The 14,318-nt window shown below is 37.0% G+C and overlaps 1 protein-coding gene across 5 annotated transcripts in view; it reads left to right on the forward strand.

The window, feature by feature from the left end:
• The window catches only part of LOC131071320 (uncharacterized), a 235,534-nt gene that overhangs the window by 107,908 nt on the left and 113,308 nt on the right, over positions 1-14,318 (forward strand). For all 5 annotated transcript variants that reach the window (XM_058007113.2, XM_058007130.2, XM_058007125.2 and 2 more), the window contains exon 8: positions 5,654-5,694. In XM_058007113.2, coding sequence (XP_057863096.2) covers positions 5,654-5,694 — 41 coding nt within the window. The remainder of the gene's footprint in view (positions 1-5,653; positions 5,695-14,318) is intronic.

The raw sequence follows: 14,318 nt of genomic DNA on the forward strand, positions 1-14,318 counted from the left end.
ACTACTTCGACTTATTCAGTGGGGTGTGCAAATACATTGAAGCGAGTATGGAGCAACTGGCACTACTAATATTCAGGATATTATAGGATAATATAAAATGCATTACAAATCTTCATAAGAGAATATAAATCCTTTGATTGATGGTGATATAAAGTTCTGATCACAAATGTAAACAACTGCAACAACCGAGAATGAACCAAAAAACATGGAAAAACAAGATACACATGTGCGCAATAAAGGTATACCCTTGATAATGACATTAGGAGCTAATTGAAGGTCTGATATCACTTGATTCTGCTGATAACCTGTCAAATCAGAACTAATATAAAGTTCTGATCACAAATGTAAACAACTGCAACAATCCAGAATGAACCAAAAAGCATGGAAAAAGAAAATACACTTGTGCCCAATAAAGGTATACCCTTGATAATGACATTAGGAGCTAATTGAAGGTCTGATATCACTTGATTCTGCTGATATCCTGCGAAATCAGAACTGAACACACTGAGAGAATACTATAAACTACTGAAGACAATTACCTGGTAGCACCCAACAAAAAATAGAATTGAAACACCACTCCACATTGTACGTCCAACAAAAACAACCCAAAACACCAAGGAACACCTCCAAAATGCTTGACAACATTGGATAATGGTTTGGCACTATTGAAGATGATAAGAGTTTGTTGATTACAAAAATTTGAATAAGATTGAAAAATCATAAGATCCTCCAAAAACTAGAATTTGCGTTGTAACTCCTAAAGATTGGAAACCCATCTCAAACATCCTGAAACTATGTACGTGAAATATAACTTAAAGTATAAGGAAGTCCTTATACTTAAATGCTTATTTAATCCCTCACACCCCCTCATGATGGATACATGTACGACCAACAATAAAGGTGGTATAGCCTTCGAAAACCAAAATTTCTCTGAAATGTAATTCACTTAAGCAACATCAAACACACTCTCCAAATAAATTTCACTTGCTGGCACAGTTGTGGCTTCTGTATGAAACCACCAAACAAGCTAGGGGGGTTTTCATCCTTGAAACTAGTATTTTTAAGAGCCTTCTTGTCCTCAAGAAAGTTGGAGATTAACACGAGTCCTCTTGGAGAGACAACTTAAAACACATTTTTTATAAATAGTTATACTTCATTTTTTAATGTTTCCTCCTTAGTACAACTTAAGAAATAATTATTAATAATTCAATAAATCACTCAAGTTGGAAAAAGCATCGAAATGTGATAAATATGAAAATTTGACCATACCAATATGTCATTGATTACTTAGGATGATGAACTGAAGCAACTTGGTGATTGCCTGAAAATAGCACACTTCTCCAAGAAGTTTGCAGAGATCCCAAAAGGCCAAATTGCATTTCGAAAGCATCATGAGGCTTAACAAGACTAACTGAACTCACTACCTTGAACAAAACCCATGCTTGATTAATCTTGTGCTCTCCAAGAAAGTTGGATCTCTCCCTTTCTCACCAATTAGCTTGTGGGAAGACTCGAAAAATTGATTAATCATTCACAAACCAATTATGCTTGAAATGGGGACATTACACAAGATTGGGCAGTCTTGCCTTTCACCATGATCTATTGTACACTTTATTAGCTAGGATGGAAATTTGTCAAACAATAGTAGTAAGATTTTTTGCTTTTATGCTCAACTTGTTGTATCAAGTTGCTTAATAGAGTCACCAAAAATTATATGTTGTTTTCTAGTAGAGTTTTGAACTATTCTTAATGTTTTAGTATGTCCTTTCTATTAGGACAAGTCAAATCGGATCAACATGCATGTTAACCCATTCTTCAAATTGTATGGGGAAGTTCCTATGGATCTAATTAAACCTAAAACTAGTAAAATTTACATTATGCACATTGTACAAGATTTCATGGGAATTTTTGCATTAAATGCAAATTGTCAATTGTTTATGTTTTTGCCTTGGATGCAAGCAATGGATTGCCAATGCTCACGACTTGTAGTGATTTTTTTAGATTTTGGGAGGGTAAACTATCAAGCATGAATAGAGACAACTTTATATTGGCTAAAGTAGAGATCAACATTCAGTTGCAACATAGATTTGAAAGAAAATCACAAATGAATGCTGATTGTTGGCTAAATACAACACTAGTAAATTAACATTAATTGGAAATGGTTAACAGATGAACACCATAGGATTTCATCAAGGAAATAGTTAAATTACATTCAAAAATTACAATTTAAATAGATAGATTTTGTCAATATAAAGTTTGAATCAAAACTATTCTCTCAATTTACATTAGGGAATTGCAAACATAGATTTAACAAGTATTGAAAAACAACTCAAAAATAGTTTCTGTAACATAGGCTTAATATCCACCATCATTCATTAACTGTCAAAAAAATACAATAACTTAACAACTTCTGCAGCATAAGTTTGACATCAACTATCATTGTAGATAGTATGCTTAAGACACTAATTTATAAGATTTTAGAGGCAATTTTTTAGGATCAAATAGTAATAAAATAATCTCAGAAAGCCTTACATTAAGACAATTCTACTTCAATCATTGGAAAGAGGAAATAAAACATTCTATTTAGCCTTGAATAGGCTCTTCCTGTTATAAATATTTGCTTTCTTCTTAACTTAGGCCGCATGGTGATAAGGTATGGCTATGATTTGTTAATTTTGGTTTTAACATTTGACTTGGCATTGAAAATCTGAAGTTACTGATTTAAGAAGCAAGGTAGAGTTTTTATGTGGTGTTGTCACCTCAAAATGATACTTAAGTTGCCTTTTTTCTCATTGTCGGAATTTTCATGTGCCAAGCCACTTATTTAATTGGCTTTTACTTGAGTCACATTTTTAGGCTATTTTGCCACCTTTATATCATGCTTTCTTTGTGGCTTTGCCACGGAAATGTGCAAAATTTACCAAGTTGGATCTTTCTTTGGGCTGTCATATATCACTAACATGTTCACTACATGTTGGTTGTGGGTTCATGCGCACTTTGCCTCTTTTACAATCTCTTATCAGAATTTTTTAGTAGCTTTACCACCCCAAAACGGTGATTTTCTTATGACTTTATACCTCCTCAAATGTTCGGTGCACTTTTATGAGCCATTTCCCACTTCTTTGTCATCATGTTTTTAGGTTAACCTTGTCATATCTACTTGTAATGGTTTGATGCTGGCTGATCAATCTAAAAAGTGTAACTTAAATTGATTTCTTCCTCTTTGTGGTTTGTGACTGTCATTGCCACTTTTCAAGGTTCGTGAGAAGAGATCATATTGGGGATTGCCACTCTCAAATGATGTCACATATGATTGATCCCTTCCTTTTCTTGTTTAGGCACACTTTTATATGTCCTTCACAACCTTTTCGTCTGGTATCAAGTTGTCATAGCCATCACGAATGGCTTGTCAACCTGGTCATTCAAGCATCTAAACATTGAGTGTGATTTCATCCATTCTTCTTTTTGTATTGGAGCTATGAAACTATTGGGATCTTTATCATTTTGTTTGGCATATCTCGCTCTTGAGCAATTTGCAACCATTGTTGATTGACAAGCTAGACCATGACCTGGCGACATTCCAAATTGATAGTGGGGTTAATTCAGTTGACATTGATAACACAACAAGAATGGCATGGCCACTGATTGCAAACTTGATCACAGGCAAAGTTTTGTAGGGGTACCAATGGTGGTAATCATGCCTCTTCTTGTACTTGTTTTGATTCTCATTCAGTTTTTTATGTACTTGTAACTAAGTTTGCTGAATGTGTTCAATGAACTTTTGAGCTCTTTGTATTTCTAAGTATTCATCTTTGCCATCCTCATTTGGCTGAGGCACTGCAAAATTTATGGGACTCGTGGTGAGTAACCAAAACACATCTTGAATGGTGATAAATTTGTAGAAATGTGTGTATCTCTGTAATAGGAGTGCTGAATGTAAGGAGTAGCCTCATCCCAGGTTCTTGAGTGCTTTTGATTATAACCCCTTAGCAGCCGTACGAAAATACTATTAACACCCTCAGTCTGACAATCCATTGGTTGATGGAAAGGGATGGACCTTTTCAATCGAGTCTACATATTTTTCCATGGAGCACACCAAAACTTGCCTAGAAACCTTGAATCTTTATTCAATACAATACCTTTGTGCCAACTGAGATAAAATCACACAAGTGCAGAGAATAGCTCAATTGTATCCTTAATTGAGAGTTTCTTCATGCATGGAATAAGAACACGTCTTGTAAAACACTCAACCACTTCAGAAAGATAATCGCACCCTTTCTTTGACATGTGAACCTCCTGCAAATATAGAAATGCCTTCTGAAAGATGAGAAGGTATGGGTTATGATTGATACTACACCAATTTCCAGTTGCTTGGTTTTTTTACACTACACAACTTGCAAATCCTAACAAATATTGAGACGTCTTCTTGCATATATGGCCAAAATACATACCAGTAAAGGTTTGAAATGATCTTGGTGACTCCAAAATGTACAGCCACCTTGGAGTTATAAACCTCCCTCAAGAACAACAACTTCCTTTCCTTAGACACAAATTCCTAAAAGTTTAAGCAGATCATCTTTCCACTTCATCCATCTTTACATTTATTGATTCCAATTAAGTCAAAATGCTTTTGAAAGCATCCAAATGATCCGGAACAACTCATTACCAATTGTCAAGAAATGCAATATTTCCAAAGTATGCTTATGCAGGTGGTCACCGAGTGGAACTGCACTTTTGGAGATCTTTTGTCACTAAACTTTTGATCCCAACAAGAAAAGCACACAATTTTAACAACTTTAGCCACTTTTTTTTGACTTCGTGAATTTTAGCATTTTTGGCACTTATACCCAAAGTACACACCTTGGTCACTTAGGCTCTTAGCCAGGGGAGGCACACAAAAAATGTGCACTTGTGAGTTTGTAACCTTTGCATTTTTGGCACTTATACCCAAAGTACACACCTTGGTCACTTAGGCTCTTAGCCAAGGGAGGCACACAAAAAACGTGCACTTGTGAGTTTGTAACCTTTTTTGGTACTTAATCACTTTTTCCAACTCTGACAAAGTGCACACTAGGAGTCATGTCGTTAGTTTATCTTATAGTTAGTCAATTTCATTGCTTTGACTACTTTTTGATATAGACCATAACCACTAGAGTTTGAAGTTCATCCATTGTCTCAATGAAAATAATCAACGCATTCGTAGAATGATGGATTTCACCTATGACATACAAAAACAATGAAGTGATAACCATGACACTCAAGAACTTATCATTTCAGACTAACAAGATGAATGATCAAATTTTCAAAATGGACATCAATAAGCAATGTTTTGTAGGTGCACAAGAAATTTGATTCTGTAATTTTTGCTTAAATATATTAGAATTCTCTCTCTCTCTCTCTCTCTCTCTATATATATATATATATATATATATATATATATATATGTATGTATGTATGTATGTATGTATGTATACATACACACATATCTTCATGTATATATGCACATACATACATAACAAACACACATTTTGAAACTTAGCTAATAAGATGGTAGATCTAGTATCATAGCTGACATGAAAATGCTTTAGAAAGAAGCTTTTTTGTGATTGAATTGGCATAATTCTTCATAATCATTTTGTGCTTCATAATGCAGGTAATGTAAATGAACAGCCGTGCTGGGTTATAATGCTTGAGGTGTGTTTCTCCCTCAGTTTTTCATCGCTGCATTTATTATGGTGGGGTGTAAGAACCTACAACTTGCTAATAGATGTTGCTTTGGCAATTGTAGAGTCTAGAAACATAGCGGGGAGTTTCCATTGGCTAAATAATCTAGATGAATCAAACGAAAGTAATTTGTTGACATGGTCCTTGAAATATATGGCATGCTTTTAGTATTAGTATCAACTATATCCATGACTGGGGTAAAATGAAAAATAATGTTACATATAATCTCACTTTCCACCTATTCTCAAGTTATAAATTTCTGTTGCACATCCTACTAAGTTACTAACAACTGCAATGGTAAAAATTGCCCTATCAACTGCTTGCCTAAACCAAAAATGCATTCCAAGAGAGTTGTCCCATCTATCAACAGTCTTTGAAAATCACTACTTGATGTTAATTTGAGGTATTCTGATACAGAAAGAAAGCTGCATACCATGCAACTACATACTGATACAGCTATTTCAAAACGAGCTATTGATTTGAGTGTATCAGATTGTTTTGATTCCTTGTATCTGAACCACCATCGAGAAATGTATGGAATTTGCAAAGATTATAAACAGCATTTTAGCATTCTGTACCTCTTTGAGTTCACGTTTACTATTGTTTGCAGTGAACCAACACAGCATAAATTACATTGCAATGACAAATATTATCATATTCAATGAATCGTACGATCATGTAACCCAATGCAATTGATTACTTAAAATAAGATGGATTATTTTAACCATTGGAATCTCATGACAACTGATTGCTTAGGTGGAGAATGAGGCCCATTCTGGGGTCAGAATTGGTCTTCACTCAAAGCACACCTGTTTTCTGTGCGCAGGTGTGGGTGCATCTCTTATACATCCTAGTAGACATGTGCACCCTAGTCAAGGATCCTGAATCAGAGGTGTGTGAAATTCTGCCAGGCTGAAATACACAAGATAATATACAGAAAAAAGAGAAAAAGAGGGAAAAGGAAAAACTAAAAAGCAAGTAAAAAGGAGTGTCATGGGCATTGGTGCCTCTCCTTGGGAGAGGGTTTGAGTTAAAAATTGAATTTTGATGGAGCTTTTTCAGATACATGAGGTGAAGGATTGTGTAAATAAGAAGCAGCGGGAGCATCATGGGCATTGGCGCCTGTCTTTGGAGGAGAGTTTGAGTTCAAAATTGAATTTTGATGGAGCTTCTCAAGAAAATGTGGGCTGTGCTAGTGGGGGCTATGTAATAAGAGACATTTACAGTTCTTCAGTGTTGGAAGCATTCTTTTCTTCCCCCCGTAGTATCAAGAATGAGGCTGAAGTTATGGTTTTGTTGGAAGATCTTACCAAAAAGCTGGGAGTCCAAAGTTTGTTGGTGGAATGGGATGCAAAAGTGGTTTGCCAAGAATTGGAGGTTGGATGGATTTGTTAAAGAAGGCTTCCTTTTAAAATGTTCCTTTTTCCAGTTCATTTTTGGAAGCTAACACATTAGCTGATTGTTTGGCTAATGCTAATTTTAATCAATTCCCATTCTTTATTGAGTTTAGTGTAGATTCTTCTGCTTGGTTCATTCGTTAAAGAAGACAAGGTTTCACAAATGTTTGTAGAGAAAAATGATTATCCAAATTTTTATGTTGAGTAAGAAGACACCAACTATGCCATGGATGAAGATGCATCGAAAGAAGTTTCATATGCATTTGAAGTACTGTTTGAAGAACTTGCGTAGGACAAGGTCGAGGAAAAATCACAGCTGAATGAAGAATATATATATTTTGTTGTAGGACAATTTATTATCTGAAACACATCTTGTTTTAAGATTGGATACAGAGAACACATTGCAAGATCTTGACATTTTCCTACAACACCTTGAGAGTGGAGGACATAGTGAATTTTCTTTTGAAGCTTGAATCATTATCACCGTTGTTGTCAATAGCTGTCCTATATAGCAATGAAAAATCAAGAGTTGAAGATACATTAGTGGTCAATAAGCTACAAAAGTGGATACTGTGGAAGAAATTCTATTAGAGAATCATGTTCCCACTTTAGTCCTTGTGACAAAAGCTAGCAATTGCACCATACAAATGATATATTTAATTGTTTGCTTCCTTTGTTTGATGGATTCTTTGAAGCAAATTATCATGATAAAGATTCAGAATGTGAGTTTAGTCAAGGTTCATGGGCACCTTATGAGGAATGCAAAAATTGTTATAGAATTCTCTATACCATGCAATATTTGGCTGAAGATTGTAGCCACCCAAGATCTAGGTTTCTCATGAAAGCACAAGAAAGATCAGCTATGAGAGAATAATGCTATTCTATCAAAGGATGCAAATGATATATTAGAATAGATTGAGATTACAAAGGGAACCCTTTGGTTATATAGGCCAAGGTGAACATGGGATTGCATAAGATTATGACACGTGTCTTAATCTTTTGACTTGAGACATAAAGTAATAATTATCCTACGTGTACCCTAAGTAAACTTAAGTAACAAGTGTGAATAGGAAGCTAGGTGATGAACTAGTTTGTATCATCACTAATCATTTGGCATTGATATTTCAGATGTTGATTGTGTTCCATCACTCGTCATATTTTTTTTTTCTAATTTTTACTTTTGGTTGATGCACTTTATAGAGGCTGATCACACTTTTCTTAATTTTTAATAATAATAATTATTAACAATAAACAATTCTATTATATTTGATATCTTTTGATTTTTTAATAACAATAATATCAATTTTTAGAAATATCAATTAATAACTAATAATAAATTATTAATTAAAAATAGATAATTGTTGAAAAGAAAATTTAAAATGATAGACATGCTAAATGATTTGACAATTTGAAAAGCTTGACTTTGACTTGACAACTTGTTGTTTGACCAAAAATGACCATTTTTCGAGTTCGTCTTAACACAAACAACCAATAAATTGATGATGGAGGAGTTGTACGTAATACAATCAAGTTTGGAATTGGGTACAACACTAGTTAAACATTGATGGAGATCCAAATCCATTTGATTCGATTTTTTTATGGGAAACCATTATTTGACCCTACAACAAGTAGATAGATGGAACAACATAACAAATATTGATGTAGTTGCTAGAAATTTTTCTAGCATAGCTCAAAATTGGTGGACTAATTTAGTTGTAGATGTTGAGGATGATATTAGGATAAATGGTTTACAATATCTAGTAATAACACTTAGTAAAGAATTTACTCCTAGTTGAGATTTAAGAAAAAAAGAAGACTAGCTTCAATTGACAAAAAGAGCTGTTATTTAGGTGATTTGGGAAATGTTTGATGGATTATTGAAGGGTTGCATATAATCTAAACTTAAAAAGAAACAATGCTGTAAAAGTTTACTATTTAAATAGGATACCTCAAGGAATAGGTAGTTTGGTGTTAGAAAGACTAAACAATCTAAAGAAATTTCTTCCGTGTATTTTGTAGGTAATTTATGGGGGTTGTATCAATAGGGCCTCATCCTTGCAACAAGCTTACATAAGCACAAGAAATCTATAAAGACTGCGTTAACAACTCTATGATTAGATGTAGCAGTGAGGCACAAATATTACACAACCTTACATATACTATTTGCTATTCTAAGCAACAAAAAACCAGCAAAGCAACCTTGACATAGAAACTCATAGCTATAGAGAAGCAATGTCTCAAGTTAAGGTAGAGATGACCTATCATGCCATACCTTTTGGACACATGTTGTCATTGATGTCAGAAGGATGTTGTCTCTAAGAGATATTGTTGGACAAATGTTATCAGTTGAGCACCAGTATGCTGCTTACTTTTATGGCATCCAGAAGGATGAGAAATTATGTTACTGTCTTGTCATTTCAGAGCATTTTGAGGTGTGGCAGTACCATTAATTGAGATGACTATGGAATTAATTGGGATATGTCTATAATATCTTGTCATCTACTCATGTTGATGGAAGTGTTTCGAAAGTCTGTTTCAAAGTGATTGAGGTATGTTACTCAGACAGTGAGCTTGGTTTGGTAACCTGCTGTATTTCACATTTTCTCATGCTTAGGAGTTTTGTCTTGAAGTTTGAATGGTGAGTATACCTATACATGTTTTTATCATATTATCCAGAGTTTTCAGAATTATGGTGCAACGAAACATAATAATATCTTGTCATCTACTCATGTTGATGGAAGTGTTTTGAAAGTCTGTTTCAAAGTGATTGAGGTATGTTACTCAGACAGTGAGCTTGGTTTGGTAACCTGCTGTATTTCGCATTTTCTCATGCTTAGGAGTTTTGTCTTGAAGTTTGAATGGTGAGTATACCTATACATGTTTTTATCATTATCCAGAGTTTTCAGAATTATGGTGCAACGAAACATAATGTTTATTTTGTTAGTTTGGTTCCTGTGTTGTTGGCTGACCCGGTTTGTGTTCCGGAATGATGTGGTAGCAGTTTGATGTTGCGTTGTTGATTAAGGGTGGATGTTCCTTGAGACCAGACAGATCCTCAGTAGGATCTGCATGATGTGATTCCTTGTGTGGAAATGTGTGTGAGCTTTTTGGGCTAGACCTATTACATGCTTGATGAGGCCGACTTGCAGATAAAGTGTAGCATGCGTGTTCGCTGGAGATTGTGTGTGGACAACCTTTGGGACCAGATTAAGCTACCCTATAGAGTGTGTGGAGTGTTTCCTTGTTCTATCGATTGTGTGGGCTAATTGGACTTGGCCTATTATGCATTTGGTGAAGACTTTGTGTGGCCGACTTGTAGATGATTAATTATGTATTGAGCCGACTTGTGATTATAATTGTAGTTGTGACACACACACACACACATCCTAGATTCATTTCTATGTGTGGTTCTTAATGTTTTTATGTAAATTTGAGGATACAAGGTCATATCATGTGAATTGGAGAATGAGGTTGAGTATAGTTTCTTGATTCATCTGTGCCATTAGCAGAACATCATATGTTGTGTAGGAGAGTGTCTGTAGGTTGATCAGATTAGATGCAAGTTGTATGTTGAAGTTGAAGGTCCTAAATTCATATCATTCATATTGTTGAGATTGAGGTCCTACTTACTAAGTTGTTGCTTAGACCTAGGCATGTGAGATTGGTGTGTCTAGTGGGTTGGTGCTCACAAGTACATTAAGGGGATTGGTGTCTCTAGTAAGTTGGTGTCTACTTAATCATTATAAGTGATTCATTACTTTGTGAGGTTGGATTTGGGTAGTAGATCTTGTTGTGACGTTATCACACATCACCCAATTGCAAATAGGGAACCCCACTTTTTTCTTAGCTTAGGTGTTTTGCTGGGTCGTTTTACCTTGGCAGTAGTCTCTTAGTCGTTGGCCTTTTCTTTTGAGAAGAGGTTTATCTTGTGAATTTAGAGTTGAAAGTTGAGTTATGTTGCAAAAGCTGTCAAAATTGCTAAAGATTGCTATGTTGTCATATTGTTAAAGTTGTTTAAGTTGCTAAGTCGTTGTGGTGGTTGATGTTGTTTGAGTGTAGGGTGTCATTAGGAGTAGATTAAGGGGCATGTAATGCCAAATTGGCGTGTAGTTCCGTTAGGAATTGCAAGCATATCATCAAGTGTCTTGGATTTCAAGTGTACACTACATTGGACCAAGGAGGTAAAAATCATCAAAATTTGCCCAAGTAAAATTCAACCCCCTCCTAACACAATTCTAAGTTGCAGGTACGACAAGTTTGCCCTACCATTTCTATGTATGATACGTATTGGAAACTGGTACGCCCAAAATACCTTGTGGATTCCAACAGGGTTCGTTTTTTATTAACTTCAATCGTTTCCAAGGAATTTCCTTCGAATCCCAACAAATCCAACATCTTCAACGGAAATTTCCAAAACGAATCTGACTGACTTGTGCGAATTTAGAATATTTTTTTCCATCTTTTTTCAGCAGCAAATAAAAACCTTCTATTTTATCCCACAATTTGCATAATAAAAAGGGCAAATCGAAGAATAAAAAAACATAGCAAACACAACTGAGGAGGATGCAGGAGCTAAGAAAAACACGAGCAAAACACAATGAAGGAGGACTAGTTGTAGAGAAAAAATCCCACGATTTGCACCGCCAAATTTGCAAAAGAATCTCGCAGTAGAGCCCATCTACAGTTCACATGCAAAAGCCATTACCGAGTGTTTTCCAGAAGCCATCTGTTGTGACGTCTTCACACATTGTCCCATTGCAAATGGGGACCTGTTGTGACGTATTCACACATCGCCCCATTGCAAATGGGGACCCCTGCTTTTTGCTTTCTAGGGTTTGTTTACTGGGTCTTTTAGGGTTTTGTCTGTTAGCCTTTCCATGATGAGTGCTGTCAGGGGGATCACTGGATAGCAGGCTCTGCTTGAGCTAGGTTGAGTCAGTAGATGCTCCAGGTAGGGTTTCTTTGAAAGTCTTCCTTAGGGCCTGGTTTTGCTCTTGTTGCTAATTGTGTCTTGCTTGGTGAGTGAGTATCATCCTTGAAGGTCCGAGCTAGGTCAAGTTGGTGAGTGAGGAAGTCTGGAATGTCATCCTGATCTTCAAATGCCCTGAAATTTGGCTAAGTCTGGAATGTCCTGATCCTGAAATTTGTCTGTCTGGAAAACTGAAGAATCCTCCAAAAACTAGAATTTGCATTATAACTCCTGGATGTCCGCAACCACTCTCAAACATCCTGACAATATATATGGAATATAACTTGAAGTATAAGTCTTTCTTATACTTAAATGTTTTATTCCATAAAATGATCTTGACAAAGAGGCTAAAATGTCAAATTTCGCTCATGACCCTTCCAAAGGGTCCAGATCGAAAATTCACCTAGGACTCAGGATCTCACCTAAGTCAAAAAGTGGTTGAGCGAATGGGCAAGGATATAGAAGGAAATGGATCTAGGATCAAGTCTAAGACAAAGTCAAGTCAGTTTGAAGGTGAATTGAGCCTAGAATAGTAATTTCGCTCCTGACCCTTCCAAAGGGTCCAGAGCGAATTCCTCTACAAGACCCTCCACCTTGACCCAAACTATAAGCTAACCCATTCCTAGGTTTGAATGAAGGAAAAGGCACTTGTTTGAATGAAGAAATGTGAAAATGAAGCCAAGACTTGAGCTCAAAGAGGAATTTCGCTCCTAACCCTTCCAGAGGGTCCAAAGCGAAATTCTTAGAAGACCCCTTTTTCTTCCTTGTTTGCACTGAAAGTCTTGTTCCTTGATCATAGTGGGGGTAGATGGATATGTTCTTGCCTTAGGGAGTGACTAAAAGAGATGAAGTTAAGGATTTTGGCCTAAAACACAGTGTTCCACGGGCGTTGGGGACGGGGAGACGGGGGGACGCGTTTCTGGGACGGGGGGACCAAGGACCTAAGTTTGGGGACGGCGGGGGGACGGCGGCGGGGGGGTGGCGGGGTGGTGGTGCTGATATAGTTATACATATACATATAGTACTTGAAAAACTAGTTTTGAAAAGATGTATGACAGTATTACAGTGTAAGAATTATATTTCAAATGAGACTATAGGAAATTTGAAATACTAAATCTAAATACCAAGATTTCTAAGTTGTGTTGTTATATGGAGCCTAATCAGACTTGGAGGTTAGATTTTCCCTACTTCTATCGGCGCGGTTTCCCCCTATATTTTTCAACGGGGGTTTGGGGGCAGCGCCCCCAAGTTGGGGTAAAGGGGCATCGCCCCTTGCGGGGTCAAGGGGCAGCGCCCCTTGCGCGTTCCCTGTTGCGATACAGGGCGGGGTCGAGAGGCAGCGCCCCGCGAGGCCAAAAATACTTTTATTATTTTCTAAAGGCGTTGGGTGTTATTTTTCTTTTGGCCCACGTCCAATTAGAGTTACCCCTTAACCCTCAAAAAACTTAAAAAGTCACTTTTTTTTAAAATTTTAATATTAAATATTGCATATATGTGGGGGCGACAGGAGACGTCTGGGCGTCTCCCCGTCCTTGGAGAGATGTCTGCACGTCTCTTGAAGGACGGGGAGACGCCCAAACGTCTCCCAAGATACGTGGAGGCGTCTCCATGTCTCTTTGGGAGACGCCCAGACGTCTCCCAAGGAGACGTCTCCACATCTCCCTGTCTCCTTGGGAGAGCGGGGACGCGGGGACATCTCCGTGTCCCGGCAGCGCTTGGGTGGCGGTGGCGGGACGGCGGGGGACGTCGCGTGCCGTCCCCCCGTCCCCGAGACGTTTCTGACGGGGGGACGCTCCCAAAAAGGGGGGGGATGCGTCCCCGTGGAATGAGGCTAAAACATGATTTTCGCTCTTGACCCTTCCAAAGGGTCCAAAGAGAAATTTTTCATAATCCTCATTTGCCTCCTTGCTTAGACTACCAACCTAGTTCCTTGGTCGTAGTTGGAAGGAGAATGATATGTCTTTACCTTTTGAGGTGATAGAATGTGGAAGAATGGAGGATTTTGACCAAAACATGAATTTCACTCCTGACCCTTCCAAAGGGTCCAAAGCGAAATTCACCTTTTCCTCTATTTTGCTCTTTCATATGGCCAAAGTTTTGGATTTTTGAGGCATAGTTGAGGAGACTTGGATACATGTTTGCCTTGGAGAGAAGGTTTAAGACTACAAAATGATGGAAATTAGCCTAAATCAAGATTTTCGCTCTTGACCCTTCCAAAGGGTCCAGAG

This window comes from Cryptomeria japonica, chromosome 1 (genome assembly GCF_030272615.1).
Source record: "Cryptomeria japonica chromosome 1, Sugi_1.0, whole genome shotgun sequence".
Lineage (NCBI taxonomy): Eukaryota > Viridiplantae > Streptophyta > Pinopsida > Cupressales > Cupressaceae > Cryptomeria > Cryptomeria japonica.